Genomic DNA, 22,651 nt, shown 5'->3' with positions numbered 1-22,651 from the left:
GGGGAACTCTGCTAGTGCTGCTTTGATTACCACCCACGACTTCTCATCCCATCTGAACGAAGCCACTGAATCTGCGTGTATGAGGTGAGAAACACATAAGCCTGAGGATAGCTCATGTAATGCTGAACTTTTGTTCAGCATTTGTCACATGTGTAACATGCACCAAGGCGGTGCTAAGTACTAATATGTCCCAGACAAACGAAGTGAGGTGGGTAGCCAGGAGTGAGAGGGCCTTTCAAGGGAGCACTGTGGCTGAGTGGCTGAGAGCAGGCCTTGCATGCAGAAAATTCCATATTCAATACCTGAATACCCAAGTAGGACTGGGAAGAATTCCTGCCTCCTATCCTGGAGAGCTACTGCCTGTCAGTGTCTATGGTGCTAAGCTAGGTGGACTGAGGGCTTGATTTTGTGAACGGCAGTTTCCAGTGGTTGAACGTGGCAACCTGCTTAAGAAATGGACTTGCCATAGAGGTTTGCCCAGTGCCATCTTTCTGCCAGGTGAAGAACTTACTTTGTTCAACCTGGCCTTTAAAATAAATTGTGGGCTGGCAATCTTCATTTTAAAAATATGTGCTTCAAGTACTTTTAAAGTAGTAATAATAATTTTAAAAGGTTTCACGTTGTACTTTATTTGTTAGGCTTGTTTTTTGTGACCTTACATTATGGAGTGGCTATATAATGTCTGTCTGTCTATTCATCCATAGGAGCCGATTGCTAAAGGTTGAGGTCATTTCACACACACACCCCAATAAAATATTTGAGGGGGCTGGGGCCCCCCAAAGTTGGTGGGCATTGCCATTCAAATGGTTTGAGTGTGTCATGTGATCGATTATGCAGGGTTGGGCTTACTGTATTTTTCGCACCATAGGGCACACCGGACCATAGGGCGCACCCAGTTTTTAGGGGGCGAAATCAAGAAAAAAAATATTCCCCCCCAGCCCCAAAGAGCAGCGTACAGGCTGCGCACAACCTCTCCCTGCCAGAGGGAATGGATCCCACTCGCTGTTTTGGCTTCCCCTTTAGCCCCGTGCAGCCTCTACCTCCTGGGAGAGGCTGCGTGAGGCTAAAGAATCCATAGCCCTGTGCAGCCTCTCCTTGCGGAGGGGTTGCGCGCAGCTATGGAAGGAGGCAAGGCAGCGAGCGGGATGGATCCCGCTTGCTGTTTTGGCTTCCCCTTTAGCCCCGTGCAGCCTCTCCTTGCCGGGAGACGCTGCGCAGGGCTAAAGAAGCCATAGCCCCGTGCAGCCTCTCCTTGCCGGAGGGGTTGCGCGCAGCTATGGAAGAAGCCTGCATTCGCTCCATAGGATGCACACACATTTCCCCTCAATTTTTGGAGGGGAAAAACTGTGTCCAATAGAGTGAAAAATACGGTACCTGCGCCGCCATATTTTATTCAAGTTGGCTACCTCTATCTATCTATCTATCATCTATCTATCTATCTATCTATCTATCTATCTATCTATCTATCTATCTATCTATCTATCATCTATCTCTTGCCCTTTCTATTTTACATGACAGTCTTAAGGGTGGTGATGTATTGCTGCTGCCCCACCCCCTGCACACTAACTGATGTAATGTTAGTTTTTAGGTAGTAAGTGAGAGAATGTTATTCCAAATGCTTTCCAAAAACCTTTATTTTTGTTGCTAGTTGCACATTCATAATTATCATTTTATCAAAGGAGAGCAAATTTCAAGGAAGTGGGGGTGGGGGAGGTTATTCTTGGCAAGAGGCCTAAGGTGAAAACCTGCTGCGTTTAAATGTGTAAATTATAATGTGTGCAGTTATGAAGAGTAATTTTTGTGAAATGTTCACATAACCGTGAGATTCCTGAGGAAGCTGTCAGAGAGTCTGCAGTCTTCAAGGGCTAAGATTAATTGAAAAGCAGCTTGTAATACATCGCATATCTGAAGGCAAAATGAATAGTTTAACTTAAATAACAGCCACTAATCGTACAGAGGGAAAGGATTAGAATACAAAACAAATGGACCTTCTCTCAGAGGTTGACAAAAAGAGGATTCTTCAGCTCTTTACTGTGGAGGACCCCGAAATTGATTGATTTCCCTGTAAGTGAATGTAAATGAGACATAAGGCAAAAACTGTTACTCATTCTGACCCTTCCCTTGGTTTTCAAACTGAACTTGTCTGGGTGACCTTTTCAGATCTCAGGGACAAATGGTATATACTTAATATTTAAACAAGACATTTGAAGGAAAACATTTGTAGAAAGGTGGGTGGGAGGGATCTGTCCTGTAAATGTTTACTAATTCTCCTTTTACAATATAGACACACAATATATCAGTGTTAAGGAGCCTGGGACCTCCCAGATGTTGCTGGATTCCAACTCCTATCAGCCCCGGCCCAGTAATCCTTGCAGGGCTGCAGGCTCCTCATCCCTAGAATACATATGTGATTTGCCCCTCTGCTGTCCCAACCTATCCCAGTCCCACAAACTAATTAATATTCTGGTTTGAGCTCAGTTTTACTAACTGCATACATTTCAAAAACATCTATTTGGCAAGGGCAGTGGTTATATTCTGATCCCTGCCCATAGTAAATTGGGGTGTCTGTCTGTCTATCTATCACCTATCTATCATCTATCTATCTATCTATCTATCTATCTATCTATCTATCTATCATCGTCTATCATCTATCTATATCTATCTATCTATCTATCTATCTATCTATCTATCTATCATCTATCATCTATCTATCTATCTATCTATCTATCTATCTATCATCTATCTATCTATCATCTATCTATCTATCTATCATCTATCTATCTATCTATCTATCATCTATCTATCTATCTATCTATATCTATATCTATCTATCTATCTATATCTATCTTGTTATCAGATTGGGTGTGTGTGTGTTTTGGATGATATATTAGAGTCTGTGATTTTGTATCTGCAAGATTGTTGTTTGTAGTAAAAGGGAATGACAAACCTAGACAGCATCTTAAAAAGTAGAGACATCACCTTGCCAACAAAGGTCCGTATAGTAAAAGCTATGGTTTTCCCAGTAGTGATGTATGGAAGTGAGATCTGGACCATAAAGAAGGCTGATCGCCGAAGAATTGATGCTTTTGAATTATGGCGTTGGAGGAGACTCTTGAGAGTCCCATGGACTGCAAGAAGATCAAACGTATCCATTCTTAAGGAAATCAGCCCTGAGTGCTCACTGGAAGGACAGATTGTGAAGCTGAGGCTCCAATACCTTGGCCACCTCATGAGAAGAGAAGACGCCTTGGAAAAGACCCTGATGTTGGGAAAGATGGAGGGCACAAGGAGAAGGGGACGACAGAGGACGAGATGGTTGGATAGTGTCTTCAAAGCTACAAACATGAGTCTGACCAAACTGCGGGAGGCAGTGGAAGACAGAAGTGCCTGGCATGCTCTGGTCCATGGAGTCACGAAGAGTCGGACACGACTAAACGACTAAACAACAACAAAGTGGTCAAGCCCATCTCTTTGTTAAGTTAATGGCCCTAGTGGGGCCAGTAAGCACTCCATTTACATGTCTAAAGAGTTCCTCAAGAATAGATGTTTGCCATAGACACAACTGGTATAATGCTTTTTCAGGAGGCAGGGTGTAAGCGTCCTCCTCTATTACCTGGCTGGATGCCATGCCATAGCATCCCAGGGGGTAGGAGAGTAATAGGCTGTGTAGCTAGTCTTTATTTTAGTCTTGTGTGAAGCTGGGAGTTGTAAAAGACAGAGAGGCTTAATTTTGCTCTCTGAGCTGAATCCAAAGCAATAGCTTTGGGGACTCCCCTAGAAATCTAATTGGGAAGCAAGATCTGCTGGGATGTTAATGCTATGAGCCCTTCCATATTACGTTCAGTTGTATATATACTGTATGTGTAAATGAAACCATACACCCTGAAGACACCATAGTCTTCAGTGACCTTCATTCCATGGAAACCAAATGATGGGTAAGCACTGGCTGAAGTCTCTCACTAATTAGAGAGTGGGGTGTGCACAACAATATGCATGTGGGTATCTTTTTTGCTAGAGTTTCTTGGATGTTTGCAACTCTAGGTGGCTATGATAAGCTTTTGAAGCAGCCAAACATATTTTTAATCCAAAGATGCACATGCAAATAATTACGTAAGGGAGGAGTTACTGATGATTGCTCAGGTTTCACTTGCTTTATTCAACTTTAGCTGGCGGTCAACTATATTTATTGCCTGTGGCCGTAATACTATTGTGTTCATGTATTTCTGATGTCCATGTTTTCTGTCCACTGAAGAGCTGTAGCCACAAACAGTCTCATGGAGCAGAGAATTACTTGCGCGGATTTAAATGATCTACTGCTGCAGCTCCTAAATGCTATATAACACCCTTGAAAGTTTCAGAGGTACCTTTCCTGTGATTCACGCAGTCATGAATCAAAAGTATTCTGTTTTGTTTCCATTTCTCCCACCCAATCTGCTGTTGACCCAGAAACCTTCTCTGCTAGATTCATTGACAGTTGGCACTAGAGTAAGGTTACCAGATTTTTTTCAGTGAATGCAGGGACACTTTTCAACTTCAATGGATTTTGTATGGGGACTGATTTGTAAATCTGGTGACTGCCCCCCGGGAAACGGGACATCTAGTAACCTTACACTAGAGTCCTGGCTGCCATTTTTCCTTACAGTAATGCATGTGAGTAATTCATATTCTCGTAAGGAAACTAAGGAAAGTGGTCTAATTTACAAAGGTAAAATTACTTATTTGCTCCGCCCACCATGGGGAGGTGGACCTCAGAAGGTTGCCAGAAGGAATGTGGTTCCCAGCCTCTGAGATAGGCCTTTAATCAAAACCAGCAGGACTCTCCTTATGTTAACTAAGGTGCTGTCAGCTGATATGAATGCCAGCTACGCAGTCCTGGCAACAGTAAGAAAGAAGTGAAGGTAAAGGAGAGGGTTGGCCCATCCCACTGTTTAAGTGATTAGTGTTTCCATTAATGAAGAACAAAAGTGCCTTTTCACACGAGAGTCACTCACACTCCTAGTTAGTCCATTCATTCTCTCAGACCTCTCATGAAAATAGTTTTCCTAAGTTACGTTCCAGCTTTGAGAATTTGCTGAAATTATTATTTATTGAGATGATTTATGAGCTTCCTAGGCCTCCTAACTTTTCTGTGGAAGTTTTTTTTCTTTCTTTGTTTTCAAACAGCTCCTGGCATGCATACGTCAAAAGCAGCAGTTGCCCCCTTGGAAAAGGTCATATTTTCCGCTTGAAAATAGGCATTCAGTGTTGGATAATGACACTGCTGGATGAGCCGGTCTTCGGCGTAAAGATACTTCCTTTTAATTTCTGCGCTCAGGAACAGAAGTGCGTCGCTTGTGTTTGGCTTAGATGAAAGTGGATAGAACTAATTTTAGATTTCCAACCCCCCTCTTTGTTAGTTTTAACAACCTTTATTCTAATGGCTGGCCTGCTGAGCAGAGAATCAAAGCCCCTTCAAGGGGCAGGAAATCAATAACCAACAAGGAAAGTCTAAAGAAAATGAATGCATCCAGTGTGAGCAACTGACAGAGGAATTACTTTTTTTTTTGTATAAGAAGGGCAATAATAGAATGCACATACAAATATAATAGAAACATAAAAAAACACCAGGAAGGGGGGTGGGGAGTGACTGAGGCTCAAATATACCTAACTCCTATTTATACATCAAAGCTCCTGGCACTTTTGTTTTTTCATTTTAAATGTGATTTGAAGATGGGTTTCAGCCGAAATATTTGCGCCTGTAAAGTGCTTGTAAACTAGCTGGCTGTAATAGAAACATGTATTTAATGTTTCAAAGGGGGAGGGAAATCCTCCCCTCTCTACTTCATGGATTAGGGTTGCCACTTTCACTATATTATCGTTATCTTGATTGTTATTATTATTATTATTACCACCACTACTACCTCCTAAATTTATAATCATTTAGCTAAGATTTTGCAGGTGTGTACTTCCAGTTTTAGTTCTCATCCCGCCCCTCGTGCCTGTTGCAGCTACATTTTCTTCCGTATACTGTTAGGCTGGTCTTGTATTATGTGTACTGCTTCGCGACTTTGGAGAAGAGGTGGTGTGGACAGGATTCAAATAATATTAATTTTATAAAGTATGTAACATTTCTTAAACATAGCACATGGTTTCAGATTGTAAACTGGAAGGCCTATCGCTAATGAAAAAGTCCAACTCCAATGGGCAAAGAAATTAGTGGTGGACATGTTTCCCCACATGCCCCAAGATGATCAATATAAACATCTGGAGGAGTTCTAGTTGTGGCCACCCCCATGGACCAAGGACATGGCTCATGCTGGTGAGAAGTTGTGCCTTCAAGTGTAGTGGGCCTTAGGTATATGGGACCCCATCCTATTAGAAATCAGGCAGGCACTATGCCTGTTAAGTTTCATACAGCAAGATAGGATCATAGAATTGTAGAGTTCCAGCACTATATGTGCATTTTTCATGTTTCTGTTTCTGACGTTTTAAGTTTTAAATTTTCTAGTGTGTATGCTTTTTTTTTCTTACTGCAAGCTGCTTTGAGACGCTTATGGTTGAAATCAGGTTGTGAGTTATATTAAACAAACAAATAAATGAAGGTAAATTCAAATAGAGGAAATCAGGCAAACTCACAGGCACCAGTTCTTAAAGTGACATTACCTTTATCCTTGCATTCATTCATAAAATATTCATTTCAATTTCCAGCTAGGATAGAAACCATTTAGGAAAGGGAGGAGCCAAAAGGCTTGGATGTGTGAGGTCATAAGAAAGAAGCAATGGACATATCTAGTCTTGCATCCTATTTTGAAAGTGGCCAGCAGATGCGTATGAGAAGCCCACAAGCAGGTTTGGGTTTAAATCCTGCTGTTCTCCTGCCAGAGGGAGAGAGAAAGAATTTGTTTCAGGGTATGGACAAACACACACTCACACACCTAAATCACCTGAGTGATTTAGTGGCTAGAGGAGCAGGGAGAGCTTGTTTGAAATCTCCACTCAGCCCATGAAACTTGCTGGAAGATCTTTGGCCATATTCCATTATGTTGAGCGAGACCTAAACTGCAGCCTAATTTAGTGGGGTACTTCTCTGGTGCAAAATCAGAGGTTTTTGAAATAGTCCATTTGTTGGCAGAACCTGTCCCCTGGTGTCCCTGATGTAAATGCTGAAGGTGCCCATATCCCAAAAGTCTGGAGCAGATGTAACCAAAATAGTGGCCTCCAGATGTTGTTTCATTGCAAGTCACAGCACCAGCCAGCATGACTATTGTTCAGGGGTGATCAGAATTACAGTTCAAGATGTGGATGCCTCAACATTGGCTTCTTCTGGTCTATGGGGCCTCCATTTCACCCCTTCTGAGCCTGCTGAGATGCCTCTTCAGAGGGGCATAATACCTTCTGTCCCACTTCAAAGACTAGATGGAAGTAAAGCATCAAGCTCTGCGTTGGCACACCCATTTTTGCCCAACTTCAGTCGGAGGCAATTAGGAGGAGAGCCATGTGTTTCCAAGACATTTAATAGCGCATTCCTATAGTGCTTTCAAACATATTTTAAAAAGCCTTTCCCTCATAAATAATTTACTTAAGTTTTTTGAAAGGTTAGCACTTGCTATAAAGGACGCATCTGGCTGTAAGGGTGGTTTTATGGTTAGACATTAGATAAGGAAAAGTATGTTTGAATATTGGACATTGGGGTATTTCTCCACATTATGGCTATGTCCTTTTTTTAAAAAAAAAGTTCCGTTGAATCTACCAGGCAGAAAAATAGAGCTATGACTCAGAGGCATGATAAGCCAACAAATGGTTCCGTTAACTTTTTTTTATAGCAGCTTTGAATTCTCAGCAAAACTAAAAAGGTTTAACATATCAAAAGGGAGAAGACCTGTGTATAAGGTACATCAAATGAGTTCTGTACTTACAGGAGTAGTACGATGCTCGTTATCTGATTGGCTTGGGGATATTTAATATTTAAAATATTGAGAGTGCAATTCTATGCATGTCATACATTCAATGGGTCTCACTCCAAAGTAAGTGTGTTTAGGACTGCAATCTAAGCTTCGTTTGAAAAGAAAGAGATCCTGGAAAACAAATTGTTTTATCAATTTTGTATGATGTCGCATCAGGAGCTCTCTGGGGCGTTGTAGTCGATTTTAAATAGCTTCACCAAACTTCTTCAATGCTCATTGGAGCATCGGAAAAGGGGAGCCCAGGCCAGACAGCAGCAGAAGCGGCCTCAGTTGATGCAGCTCTGATCACTGAGGAGCATAATGTATTCCACAGCAGGGCCACAAATATCAAGTTGCAGTGGTGGTTGGTGCCCATTGGGGCTGGTAAGGTGAAAGGCAGAGAGTCCAACAGAAGGTGGAACAAGAGCCAATGACAGGAGGGACCACTATGTCTGGTTTAAACCATTTCTTCCTCCCTGCTGAGTTTTACAAGGGGAAGCACTGAGACTAAAGAGAAGGAAGATGACTGTCAGTGGCTTTACCTGGCCTGCATGTAAGTAAGAAGGTGGGCAGGAAGTGGCAGGCTATGACCAGGCTGAGGTGGTTTGGGCAGTGCCAGTTGCTAATGGTGCTTTAAAAACTGGGCTTGGAAGCTAGTTTTTGTGCAGGGCTGGCAAGTTAATCTCTTTCCACAGGTCCTGCTGCTTGTAGGATTTCACTGCTGACTCCTTCTCCGCCTTCGGTCCACCCTCTGTCCTTTTTCCATCTCACTTTGGTTACTCAGCTCCGCTGCATTCTCAGGCTGAGCCCTGACCACCACATCTATGTTTTTCTCTCATACTCCATCTTAGTCTAGTGGAACCTGTTGACATGGATGAGGACCCAGGGACTGATGGTATTTGAGGTGGCTGAGGCTATATAGGAAAGTAGTCATCTTTGTTTGTTTGTTTGTTTGTTTGCTTGCTTGCTTAGGGTATAGGGAGTGAATTATTTATATGAATCAGTGAAGAAATGAAAATAATATGCCTGGCAAAAGGTTTAAATTAAATGAAGAACAAGCAGGACTGCAGTTGAAGTATTCATTATTGTTACTGAGTATTGTGTTTATAGTTATTTATTTGTAATATTTATTCTAGCGAAGTAACAGTGCAATGCATTTAATAATTTCATATTAGGTGCCCTTTTGAGAATTAATCTTTTAATGCTGTTTCTTCAGATGGTTGTGACAATGTAAACTGTGCATGGTTTGTATGAATTATTAAAAATTAATGAAGGAAAAATTAAAAATAAAGAAAAAAGATTAATATAGCACTTAATAATAAAAAACCCTTTAAGCGGTTTACATAAAATTATATAAAATATTCATATAGATATAATCAACAGACCTAAAAAAACCAAGTAGATTTAAGAAAACTAACACAATATAGATAAAACAAACCATTTAAAAAACTAATGTACATAATAAAATTACAGGTCTAAGTTGGTTTTCCTAAACCAGAAAGATTTTTAGCTGGAATCAGAAGCACTACAACCAAGGGAACTGTCTCTTATTAATAGGCAGGTTGTGTCAGAGAATAAATAATGCCACACAATCAGTTGAGAATAAATCAGAACCTGATAGTGATAATAGGATCCTAACTCTTACTGGCATCCTCAAGCCTCCACCCAGGGCCGGCTCAACATGAGGCAAATTGATGTAACTGCCTCAGGTGGAATCCGCTAGAGGCAGCTGCAACAGCTCCCTGGCTATTTCTTCTGAGCTCACCGGCACAAGGCAGAGCTCTGTGTGCCATGGGGCCTGCCCTATATGCTGATAACAGACCTGTTGCCCTCAAGTGTGGTTGGCATAAGGTTACCAGATTTTTTCCAAGGAATCTGGGGACACTTTTCAACTTCAGTAGGAATGATAGGTTTTTGTCAGGGGACTGATTTGTAAATCCGGGGACTGTCCCTGGGAAACAGGGGCGTCTGGTAATCTTAGGTTGGCAACACTATCACATCACCTGAAATAAGATTAAACTGCACGTCAGGTCAGATACTTTGCCCTTTGCTTCAAGCAGCAAGGCTCTTAGGAGGGTCCTACTCCATCTTTTCCTATGACCTGCCTCTTAGAAAATCTTGCTAGCTCTGACATTTTGCCAAAGTGTTTATACCATAGTTCCTAAGTACTCATTGTGGATGCCCTTCTCATTTCTTAGGAGGAGAGGAGGTGTCTTTATAAAGGAAATGGGAATTGAGAGCACTGTGGGGTTGTCATCTGTAGAGATCAGGGGAACCTCAGGACTGGGGGTGACTTTCTAGGCATTTCTTGTCTGGCCCTTGGAATACACCTTGATGGTCTTCTGTCCCTGCGTTCTGATAATGCTTCTTGCTTGTCTAGATGGAGGAGAGAGGTATGTGCTTGTAGAAGCTAGCCTACTGGACAAAGGTAAAAATTATATTTGCTGCTCTGCCCACTTTTTCCTTTGGCTGCACTTGCCATCAGCACGTGGACCTCTAAAGGACTCATTCCAGACAAGCAAAAGCACTGGCATTCAGGGCCAGTGAGAGGCGTGGCTTGCAGAAAGGGCGTGATCTAGGGAGAGACCTGAGGAAAGGCTTGGCACTGAATTTCTCTACTCCTGAGCTACATCAGCTGCCTTTAGGCTTGTGGATCCTAGGCAGTTTGCCATTACAGTGGAACCTTGGTTCCAGAATGGCTTGGTTGGCAAACAAATTGGCTCCCAGTTTGCAAATGTTTTTCAGAAGCCGAACGTCCAACACGGCTTCTGCTTGAGTGCAGGAATCTCCTGCTACCAATCAGAAGCTGTGCCTTGGTTTTTGAACGGTTTTGGGAGTCGAACGGATTCCGGAACGGGTCAAATTCAAGAACCAAGGTACCACTGTATATGTGCATACACACTCGTGGTTGAAGAGTCTGTTGCCCCAACTGCACTATACATTTAAAGTGCTGTGATACTACTTTAAACAGTCATGGTCCCCCCCCCAAAGAATTCTGGGAACTGTAGTTTGTTAAGGATGCTGAGAGTTTATAGGAGTTCCCTGCTCCCTTCACAGAGCTGCAATTCACAATTAGTTTTCCCATTGAGCTCTGGGAATTGTAGCTGACTGAGGAAAATGGCAGGAGTCTCCTAACAACTCACAACACCCTTAGCTAACTACAGTGCCCAGGATTCTTTGAGGGAAGCCATGTCAGTTTAAAACTGTATGATAGTCCTTTAAATGCACAGTGCAGATTGGGCCTGTATTTGTGTGTACGCACACCTGCTCCCTGCCACCCAAAGAAGATTGCAAGATTGATGATTGTGCGAACTGGCTCCAAAGCTGTGGGTGAAGCCTCAGTGGTATGCAGCTAAGCACCATGTCATTATACCATTGGTCATCCCTCAACAGTAATTCACTTTAGTCTGTTAAAGTCAAGAGGAGACAGCGGCCTGCCGTTCCCACAAGATGTGGTAAGGAGAGAGTCCGAGCATTAGCGTGAAGCCCTATTTTATGAGGGTTGCTATGGTGACCAGGTTCTAGTTATCTGCTTAAACAACTTCATGTATGATTAATGTTAATTACCCATTTTGCATGGTTGACTCCCCACCCCCACCCCGCTGCTGAATTGGCCTGCTGTTGCCTTTGATCTGGTTAGTAATACAATGTGGTTCAATAGTTAGACAAGTGATCAGTTTGCCAATGCTGAGAGGAGACAGAATCGGGTTGCAGAGAGGTCATACTTTCTTTATCTTCCTAAACACTCAGAAGGTCACGTAGAGTTTAACTGCATTTGGTAGGGTGGAAATGTGCGCAGTAAGGCCCAAGTGAAGAGAATAATGTTCTGAGGTCAAAATGCAGATAAAGAACTTGTAGAATGAGGAGTAATGTGTGTGTGCATGTACGTGTGTACTCCTTTTGCAGGGATAAAGCTCCAAAGAATATTTCAATTGCTCATCGCGTCACATCCTCTTCCTTGCATTCCATTTGGGTATACTTATGAACCAAACCTATTGAAACTGGCCTCCAATGGTCACTAAATTTGAACTGTAGGTCTCTCTGTTCTTTGAGCCCCGGCTCTCAGATTGAGCTGTCATCATTCATGTGAACAGGAATTTCTGGATTTTCAAATTTGAGAATCAATGAAAAGTAATTTATGGGAGTAAATACTTTCCTTCTTGGGTCAAAGAAATTGAGTCAATGGAAAAGTATTTGAATACACTGCACTTAATTAATTTATGGACTTTGCTACTGTAAGTTGATAGGTCACATCCACAATATTCATTTAAATCATATTTACACCAGTTTAGCAATCATGGCTTCCCTCAAGGAATCATGGGAACTGTGGTTTCACCCTCACAGAGCTACAGTTCCTAGCATCCTTAACAAATTACAGTTCCTAGGGGAGTCGTATGGCCATGTCGCTCAAATATGATTTAAATGTGTAGTGTGAGTAATTCATGAACAGGGCTTCTCCCTGAGATTTATTTCCCTCCCCAGCTGTAATATGGAGATGATCATTGTGGATTTTCTTATAGAGTTTACGGACAATCTCTCTGCTAATTTTGAGAAACATTTTGAATATTTGTGAAGTGGGGAAGTGCCGTATAAGCAATTGTTGTAAAGCCGGCATAGGCAAACTCGGACCTCCAGATGTTTTGGAACTACAGTTTCCATCATCCCTGACCACTGGTCCTGTTAGCTAGGGATCATGGGAGTTGTAGTCCCAAAACATCTGGAGGGCCGAGTTTGCCTATGCCTGTTGTAAAGCAGCACATGCCTGCCTCTTAAGAAATTACCTCGATACCCTGCAAATGCCTGAGAGAAAGAGAAGGATCCTACAGCTCCATCAATACCCTGGTTGAGATGAATGAATTGTATATAAGCTAATGGAAACACCACCTGAAGCTGTCTTAGAGGATTTTTGCTTAAGTGTGTTGTGGATTTGAAGGTGTCAGATGTGCGAGAATTTGCCAAACCAGACATTCGTAGGATACTGCCTTATGTTGAATCAGACCACTGGTTACTCCATCTCACTATTGTCTACACTGACTGGTATCAGCCTTCCTGGGTTTCAGGCAAGGGTCTCTCCCAGCCCTACCTGGAGCTGCTGGGGATTGAAGAATGGGACCTTCTGCATGTAAAACAGAAGCTCAGCACTGGGCTGTGACCCTTCCCCTCATAGGTTCCTGCGATCAACAAGTAATTTACTAATCAGAGTCCCTAGGATAGAGGATAGGGTGGAAACCTGCCCAAATCAGTAGAGATAGCCAAATTGTCGGGCATTAATTCATAAGTAGCAGGTGTCAAAAATGAGGTAGCTACCAGTATTTTTTTTTTTAACTTAACGGAAAATATATTGGCTCCCTCATTTATCACCTTTTGTAGCAAACATACTTTGGAATGTGTCATATCTCATTGACATCCAGAGATTCAATGCTTTCCCTTCTCATCTAGATAACTGCCAAGCCCACAAAGTTTATAGGGAGGCTGCTGAGTTAATGTTGCTGGGTGATAATCCACTTCAGTTTCAGAAACATGAAGTACTGCTGAGATATATTTCCAGTTGGTTTCTTCTCAGCACTCAGGGGGATAGGATACTATTTCAGTTTCTCTAATGAAGGCCAGAAAATGAAAGGCAGAGCATCAGGTTAAATTATGCCTAAATGAAGGGCTAGACCCCCAGAGGAAATCAAGCTTCTGCGGGACAGTATCCCTCCATTAATCCTACAAAATGCTACATCTAATGTTAATTCTTTAAAGCTGAACTGTTGAAAGATCTGCAGATCCACCTAGTGCTTTAAACAGTGATCATTTCAGCATTAACATTTCATGCTCATAGGGAGTTGTTGCTACTCAAGCAGTTGCATTGGTGCAGTTTAATAGTATGCATCATGCACAATGCAAGTGGTTGGCCTGGCAGGATGTGAGCCTTGATGTGTTTTGTATATACTATCACTTTGCTACCCCTTTCCCTTTGTGGTCCATTGGCAGTATGTTGCCATTGGGATGCAATCCTTTGCAGTATCTAATAATGACAACTTCATTGCTGAAGCTCTCTCCTACTAAGGTAGGTATATGATGTTGCCTCAGCAAATGACTGAAGCTGTGTCCTGCTGAGGTAGAAAGATGTTGTTCCAGCAGGGAGCTGAAGCAACTGAAACATTGTGGGCTAACGTGACCTGTACTGTGAGTGGCTCTACCGCCCTAAAGGAGCTAGTTGGGTTGTTAAAAGACAGTTAACCCAGTTAATTTCTGTTGCACCAGGAATGAGTTGTGTGCTCCCTCTCCCTGTTGTATCTCTTGTACACCTTCATTTAATACGTCCTGATTTGCTAATCCACAGTTTCTCATGATGTCCAAATCAGCTGCAATCTCTATGAACCAGGATACCAAATTATAGTTTGATCCTGGCCTGGTTTGTAGGGGATGCTAAATTTTGGTTTGGCTGTCACAGGAAACTATGAATTAAAAGATTAAAAAGATGTCTCACAAGGGGAGGAGAGAGAGTATGGACACATACTCAACAAATCATTACTTCTGAACTTGACCCCATGTGGAGGAGGACACATGTGCTTACTCTGTTGTCACAGTTGAAGTCGGTTTATGATCTGACCCATTGTCTTTCAGCCTACTCCTCCCTTCCTAGAAAGAAAGATGAAATATTATTTTATATTGCTGAGCATAAATAATCTAGTAATTAAGCAAAACACACACACAAGCAACCTTAATAATCACTAGCAAGCAATCACCATTCAATTAAAGAATAATTACATGGCTATTTGTACCCTGCAAAACAAGGCATTACTAAAATCAGTAACACAATCAATATTTTCACTGCAACAGGATGTGGTAGTGATGGACCTTTCAACCTGTGCTGATTAAATTGCCATCAGATTGTTTCCTAGTTAAATCCCCACATGTTTATTTGTCTTGATTAATATGTAAATTTACATCTGATTCTAGTAACTTTAAAAGTAGGGCCTTGGCCTCCATCAGGAAGGCTATGTTTTCAGCCATTTGCATACAAACTGCTTCTAAAAGTTTGTCTTTAAGTTTTCAAAAACAGCAGTTTTAGACTATCACATGTCAGTCTATTCTCGTATCATTTTGGCCACATTGGACTTTCCATGAAGTTCACTTTCCCCTCCTGTAAGGTATATGCCTACATGGCTCAATTTCACACTAAACCATGGTTTGTGCAGCCATATTTTTAGAACGTAAAACCGTACTATTGGCTTCCAAATGTACTGGCAAGACACAGTTTTGACGTGCTTGTGAAGTTTCTATTTCTTTTTTATTTGTGCTGCTCAGCAAGCCATAATATAGATCTGCTTGCTCACTTCAGTCTTCTCTGGGGTTCATGTGGTTTCGGCAGAGGTGGAGCTACTATGGTTTGTCAATTCACCCACTGCACCAAACCATGGTTTGCACTCCTTCAAAGCATAGTTTCCCATTTTGTTTCACTTGGCAATTGTAAGTCATGTTTCAGATCAATCTCTTCCTTAGCCATGGCTTGCACTGATGGTTGAAGTGAGCTCCTGTAAATCCAGAGGGGTAGGACCTGTTACTGCCACCTTTTCTCCCCCACTCATAGTGCTTAACTGTTTGCTCCCTCTCACACAGAAGTGGATGGTAGAACATAGATGTCATATACAGCAGTGTGCATAGGGTACCGTAATGGGGTAAAACCTGCCTTCCTCAAGAGATGCTGGAGTTATGTGGGAAGGGGGCTATTGCTCTTACAGGGTCCTCATAGTTAAGACTGCTGCAAGGAGAAGACCAGTGGAAAACCTGTGCCCCCCCCCCAGAAGTGGTTGAACTCTAAGTCCATCAGACCTAGAGACAGGATCAGTAGTCACTGGTGATAGGAGCTGTGGCCCAATACAATCTGGCTCAAGTTTCTTTGTTTGTTCCATTGTGGTGATTGATACCCAGCTTATCACTTCCTCATGATCCAATACTCAAGGTGCTTAGTTAGTGTGCATTGATGGCTGTGTGTAAAACTGCACACTTAGTAAGTATGATGCTGCAGTGATGTGAAAAACAAGGGATCGTGTCATTCAGTTGCTGCTGCACAAGAGCAGGTCTCCAAAGCCTGAGGACTGTTGTGCAATAAAATGTATTGATCTATACAGCAAAGTTTTTTATTGTGTTTTGCTGCCTTGTATTGCATAGGACTCCCCAGAGTATATTTTAAAAATGCACTGACGATGGGACTTAAAAAATTAATCTAGATAAAAAGGACAAGGTTTATAGGCCTAAAGTAGTAAACTCAAGAATGATTTTAGGATGTGATATGTGTGTGTGTATCTGAGATCTAGACAGATGTATAATAAAACAAATATTATGCACACTCTTTGTGGAAGTATGAATACAGTAATGGCACCTCTGTGCAATAGTACCAGAGATTTCTGACATTTAACCACTTGAGTGTGTCTCCTTTTGATAAAGAGCTTTGCTACTGCAAGCTTGATGGAGTGAAATTTAACTTTCGTTTCTTTGCGAACAAGGGAAATCATTTTTGAGAGAAATGGTTCTTGCTATGAACCTCTCATTCATTGTTGCTGGTTGGCTGTATAACACAAAGTTTGTCAAAAGCTTCTTTACTCATCTGGATGGAATGGATTTCTCTCTAGGAAATAAGAGGAGGGGGAATGTCCAATTCGTGTTCTGTTTAGTGAGTACTAAAGGCTCCAGGTGCTTTTGTACATGAATATTTCACTCACTGAGAAGTTGCAACGTGGGATTTGTGGTTTTATATATATGATTTAACAATTAGGCTACAATCCTATTCACACTTATCTGGGATTTAGTTCCATTGAACTCAGTGAAGCTTCTGGGTGTACATGCATAAGCTCTTAATAATTCTGCCAGATGCATATTTGGTTCATAGTTGATCTGAGGAAAGCTTGCATTCCAAGTGTCTGCTTGTTTGGGTGGCAGGTCTAATTGGAAATCTAGCTTGATGACCTAAGTCTACTTTTTTAGTATCACTTGCCCTGCATATCACAATTACTGGCCAGGTTACAGTGCCTGTGTCCCATTTATTTGTGCCTCTGGAACACAACCAGTGTTCTCTGTCTGGCAGCACAAGGACCGTTGGAGTAGTGGGTGGAAGAATTTAAAGGCTGCACAACAAAGGAATCCAGTGCAACAGCTGTGCTAGGAGAAGCTTTTTGTGCAAGATACTATTCTTGTTGCGCAATCCATCGTGCAACCACCTTTGTTAATTGACTTGCATTTCCCCTTGTGCAACAAGTATACTTCTAAGTGACTTCAACTTAGTGCTACATTGGATACAGCCCCTTCCCTTGTTACATGTTGGGTTGGAGAACCTTTCTCATCCTGAGAGCCATATTCCCTCATGGGGAACCATTTAGGGGAAGCGTACCAGAGGTAGGCCAGGGCTAGAGGCAAAAGTGGGCAAATTGATGCATGTGCTGAAGTCAGAGCTTTCTACAAACACACATAGGTCCCTCCCTCCATGCATTATCATTATCTTCGTAGTTCAAGGCCATACAGCTAGGCAACAGCAGATGAGGGTGCAAAGCAAGGTTGGTGAGGGGTGTGATATAGTGAGAAGGATGGTGACCTGGGGAGGGGGTGTGACCCAGGGAGAGTCCCAAAAGCCAGATACAGAGGCCTGGAGGTCCTGAGGTTCTCTACTTCTGTTATAAACAATATATTCTATTTGTTAAATTTTAAACCTTGAACTTCAGTTGAGAAGTCCCATTGCTTGTATAACAGGAATGCTTGAAGTGGGTTGATCTGTTAGGGGTGGGGTTTCCTGGAGTGTATTCAGATCTGCTGTGTCCTTCTCCCCTATTTTAAAGAAAATATAGGGGCTGGTGCAGCATAACCATGCGGTCTCATTCATGGACAAGAAGCACCTAACCTTTTGTTTCTGTGAGTAAGAGAGGGGGGGTGCCACTTTCCTTCTTTTACATTGTAGATTAATATTCTTAGCCACAATTTATAAATGGCTTGATCCAGGGTTGAAAAATGTGAGAATTTTGATAGGCTAGATTGGAGTTGTTACCTGAGCCCATTGCACAGCATTCAGAAGCACCAATCAGTTGATGAAGAAGGGAAGCCTAAAAGATAAATTGCTGTGGTCACTCTTGGAATGTGCTATGCCATACTGTAAAATGTTTCAGGAGCCCCATGAAAGCAGCACAGGTTTCATTCAGCTAGGATACTGAGCTTGGACATGACATCATATTAGCACAATTAACCTACTATAGATCCCAGAAATACATTCTGAAGTCATTTGGCTCCATTTTACAGGTGGGAGTTTTGAGGTGCACTGGGTTTAAACAATGTTATACGGAGGAGTTTCTTACCAGCATATTTTTGTACCAAGGACTGTATGGAAGGGAAGCTGGTTTCCTTCCACCGCGATGGGCCCAGTGAGTCAGACGGCAAAGAATTAGGGTGGCCATTTGCACATTGCCTAAAGCAAAAATGAAATGCATCACCACAAAAGAAGGGGAAGAGAGCAAAGATTTGCACAAAATTTACATGTGTAAATATTTATGAATAAATGCAAACTTAGAAATAATTTCCATAATTTAAGGCTATGACCAGAGGACAGGAGCTAACTGTTGATGAGAACCTCCAGGGTCCTTATCTTCCCTTGTTATGGTCAGTGGTGGCTTATGCCCACCCATTGGGCTTGGTAGGATGCAGGAAGACTAACAGTAGTTGGAGTCAGAGCCAGTGAAAGGCAGAGCCAACACAATGTGTCAGCTCAAGCCTTGAGTTTTCTGGGGGATACCCCGCTTGTGGCCCCGCCAGTCTGTTCTGCAATGACAGGATCTTATCTGTCATAGCACCCTATTTGTGGAACTCCCTTTCCCTGAAGAAGTGACTATTCCCATTCCTGTGTCATCTGAAGTCACATCTGTTCCTTCTTGCCTCTGTGACAACAATTAATATTTTACTGATTGCTGTTCTGTTGTACTGAATGTTTTGATAATTGAAATATTTTTGCTTGTGAGGTTTGTTTGGTTTGTTTGGTTTTTTTTTTTGTTTTAGTTTATTAATGGATTGTGTTCATTGTTTTTTGTTTGAATGTGTTGTAAACCACCCCTGGGATATTTTGGGATAAGGCTAGCAATTAAATCAATAACGGCTGGGTTGCAATTAAATTAAAAGTTGGCTAGCAATTAAATTAATAATGACATGGATCAGAATCTAGAATGCCATCCAGTCACACCCTGAAACAAGGGTGCATGACTAAGAAAATCCCTTTTCTCACCAAAGGTATTGAAGAACCATGGTTATCATGTTTAATTATGAGAGCTGGTGCAATGTGGTGACGAGATTTGTTTGCTTTGATCGTCATTGCCTGGGGAAGGTTGGGCTGAGAGGTAGCAACGGTCTCAAGGTCACACACTGTAAATTTTGTGGCTAAATGGGGGTCCGAATCCTGCTCTCACCTGTCAAATCCTCATTCAGCTTAGCAAGACAGTTGCTGCTTCTCAGCCCATCCTTCCTCACAGGGTTCTTATGAGGGTGAATCAGAGGAGCCGCATACCGCCCTAAACCTTTTGAAAAAAGAGTGAAATCAAAATCTTGTAGATAGATGAGATTAGAACACTGGGTTATCTAGTAAGGTTGAATATTTGCTCTCTGAAATGGAATGCCACATTCCTAACCCCTATCCCCCATGCAGACCATCCAAGTGTCCCCATTTTCCAGGGACAGTCCCAGATTTACAGAATCAGTTTCTGATTTGACCCTGGAATGTCCTGCTTTCCCTTAGGATGTCCGTACTTTCTCTGGGGAAATGTTGGAAGGTATGGTAGGATGTCCCCATTTTCATCGGAGAAATGTTTGCGGGCTATAGAGTTATCTGACCCCCCAAGCCATCTGAAGGCAGCCCTGTATAGGGAAGTTTTATATATATATATATTTTAATGTTTTATATATGTTGGAAGCTGTCCAGAGTGGCTGGGGCAACTCAGTCAGATGTGCACGGTGTAAATAGTAAAATTATTATTATGGAATAGAATTTCCCTGTTTTCATTGGAGAAATGTTGAAGGGTATGTCAAAGTTCAGAAAAGCAGATCACCCGCAACACTTGTTTAAGGGCCACTGGCAGAATCGGGTACCGAAAGAGTTAAGGCTGTAGGAGCTGGTTTTGAATACAGCCAAGGCCTCTATGCTATTCAGGACCTGAAAAAATCAATGCAGAGTGCATTACTATGCAAATCCTTTTGACAAAAGAGCTCTGAAAAGTTCATTTTCACTTTTGTTTCAACAGTTCACGACCAGGAAGACCCCCCAAGCGCTCTCTGGGGGTTGCAATACAAGAGAACACGCGCCTACTGCCCCACGGAGTACCAGGCCTCTTATCACCAGGACTTATCTCCCCAACAGGTAATAAAATCCATTGGATGATCGGCTCTGTCTCTCCGTACTGCACAGCAGTTGAAATAAACTAATATTGATCTAACTGCCTTGTCCTTCAGGGCTTTTCAAGCTTTACCAGAGGTTACGCTATTGGATTTTTTGAGCATTCATGAAAAACCCCGTGTGGTGTTGCTGTGCTGACTAAAACCTAATGGATTTGCGATTTAGTTCTTCATTAATCGTAATTTCCTTAAAGGGAAAGTGCCATTAGATACTTGGCTATATGATACAGGCGGAGGCAGGGGTAGGATGCTGATCTTCAAACGGCCTGATAGGCTGCATGAATACCTGCTCTTAAATGTAGTGGGGTGGGCGAAATTATTCTTTCTCTTGCTCTGTCGAAACACATGGAAACCAACTGTCCATAGGCAGAGTAGGCACTGGCCTTTTAAATAATATTGGTTTGCTCTTGAAAGAAAATTACTTTCAAGCTTTCTTAGTTCAAAGGCTATCCCACTTGAGCGTGTACACGAGAAACCTCCAGAAACTACGGTAAGCTTTCTGTGAGTTGGGTGTGTTGCAAGTTCCTGCCAACTCCGGATTCTAATAGAATATTTGTGAGTACTAGGAGATAATTTGCGAGGGGGGGAGGGGAGAAAGATTTTGACTGCCACAGGGTTAATCCGGTGCTGCAACCATGATCAAAGAGGTCCTTCATGCATGGTGATAGCTGTGGGTAACACCAGTAATGTTTCCTGTGGCAGACCATGCAAGATGTAGAGATCATACACATGTGTACATAATGCCTTTGAACATCTGGGTAGGCAGTGCTAGGAGAGCTATCACAGAGGTGGGTAACAGGAACCAGCCATGGGCTAAGCTTGACCCATTTTCGACAATGACAGGCGACCCGTTTTTGCTGTCCTGGTTTGAAATCAAACTATGAAGGCAAGCACATTGCTTGGAAAGCACCGACAAACTGCTGATCATTCGTTTGGGTCTTGCAGTGTGCTGTGCATGCAGTGCTTCACAAGGCCTGACAGTCAGCTGGTTATCGGTGCTTGTAGGGCACGATGAACAGGGCACTGTAAGATCTAGTGATCAGCTGACATCAGGTAGGGGACAGGCCAGCAGGGCTTAGCCAAAATGCCCTTCCATTAAAGGTAAAGGGACCCCTGACCATTAGCAGCACATGGAAACGCCGTTTACCTTCCCGCTGGAGCGGTACTTATTTATCTACTTGCACTTTGATGTGCTTTCGAACTGCTAGGTGGGCAGGAGCAGGGACCGAGCAACGGGAGCTCACCCCGTCGTGGGGATTCGAACCGCTGACCTTCTGATCGGCAAGTCCTAGGCTCTGTGGTTTAACCCACAGTGCCACCCGCTCGCTTCGGCAGCACATATACTAAAATTGGAACGATACAGAGAAGATTAGCATGGCCCTTCCATTAGCTGGCAGCTAATTAGTTAGGTCCTTGGTCTGGGGGTTCCCCACTACTGGGTATCATGTACAAGAGGGCAAAGACTTGTTTCATTTGAATATTAGGAGATATCTCAGCCCCCATTATGTACTTTGTGTTTAAAACTGCATCATACCACTTCAAGCAGTTGACTTCCCCACAAAGAATCCTAAGAACTGTTGTTTGCTACAGGTGCTCCCCTCAGAGAGCTACAATTCCCAGAGGGATTGGTTCTTTTTTAACCACTCTGGAAACTGGAGCTCTGTGAGAGAAACATCAGTGCAGCTCAAGGATTTCCCACAGTTGTAATGTACGGTGTTGTTCGAAGGCAAAGCAAAGGACCTAATACCACAATGTATACCAGTGCCATTATTGCGACTCAGATAAAATGTCGTGAAATGTTGTGAGCCTGCTTTTGGGCACCCCAAAAGTCTTCTTCAGACTTTGAGTTTTGTACAAATGCATATCCATCTCAACTTTTACTGAAGTCACCATGTGGTCAAACTCTCCCTGAGTAGTTTAGATTGATGGTTGAAGATCTCAGGTTTTTGTCTGCAAGGAGTTGTGGTAGGTTTGTGTACCATTCCAACATACAACAACCCCGCCCCCTGGATGTAGTCTGAAGTCATATAGTCCAGGATCTTGTGATGATTGGTATGTTTGGACTTAAGTAAAGCTTGAAAGAGAAATGGGATACCACCATTTTGCCCTGCTTAGAGATCCCAACCCAACTGAGTGATCTGGCTAGCACCTGTGGACAGAATGCTCAACTATTGGAAGAATTGGACTGACTCAGTTTGACCATTCTCCTTATAAGCTGGGAACATTGGCAGATGTGAAAGAAATGCAAAATCACTTCCAATATGCGTTTATTAAAAGGGCAGAAATTGGGACTGGTTGACAAAGATATTTCACAACTGCCATGT

General features: G+C 42.5%; 1 protein-coding gene across 10 annotated transcripts in view; it reads left to right on the top strand.

Moving 5' to 3' along the window:
• Window positions 1–22,651, top strand: part of DACH2 (dachshund family transcription factor 2) — a 322,493-nt gene that overhangs the window by 150,346 nt on the left and 149,496 nt on the right. For 9 of the 10 annotated variants that reach the window (XM_082207563.1, XM_082207556.1, XM_082207558.1 and 6 more), the window contains exon 2: window positions 20,177–20,292. In XM_082207563.1, coding sequence (XP_082063689.1) covers window positions 20,177–20,292 — 116 coding nt within the window. Of the gene's footprint in view, window positions 1–11,158; window positions 11,378–20,176; window positions 20,293–22,651 lie in introns of those variants that run through there. The other variant, XM_082207555.1, reaches the window with a different exon arrangement.

The sequence above is a fragment of the Podarcis vaucheri genome, assembly GCF_965113315.1.
Source record: "Podarcis vaucheri genome assembly, chromosome: Z".
Lineage (NCBI taxonomy): Eukaryota > Metazoa > Chordata > Lepidosauria > Squamata > Lacertidae > Podarcis > Podarcis vaucheri.
This window is presented reverse-complemented; position numbering and strand designations above follow the sequence as displayed.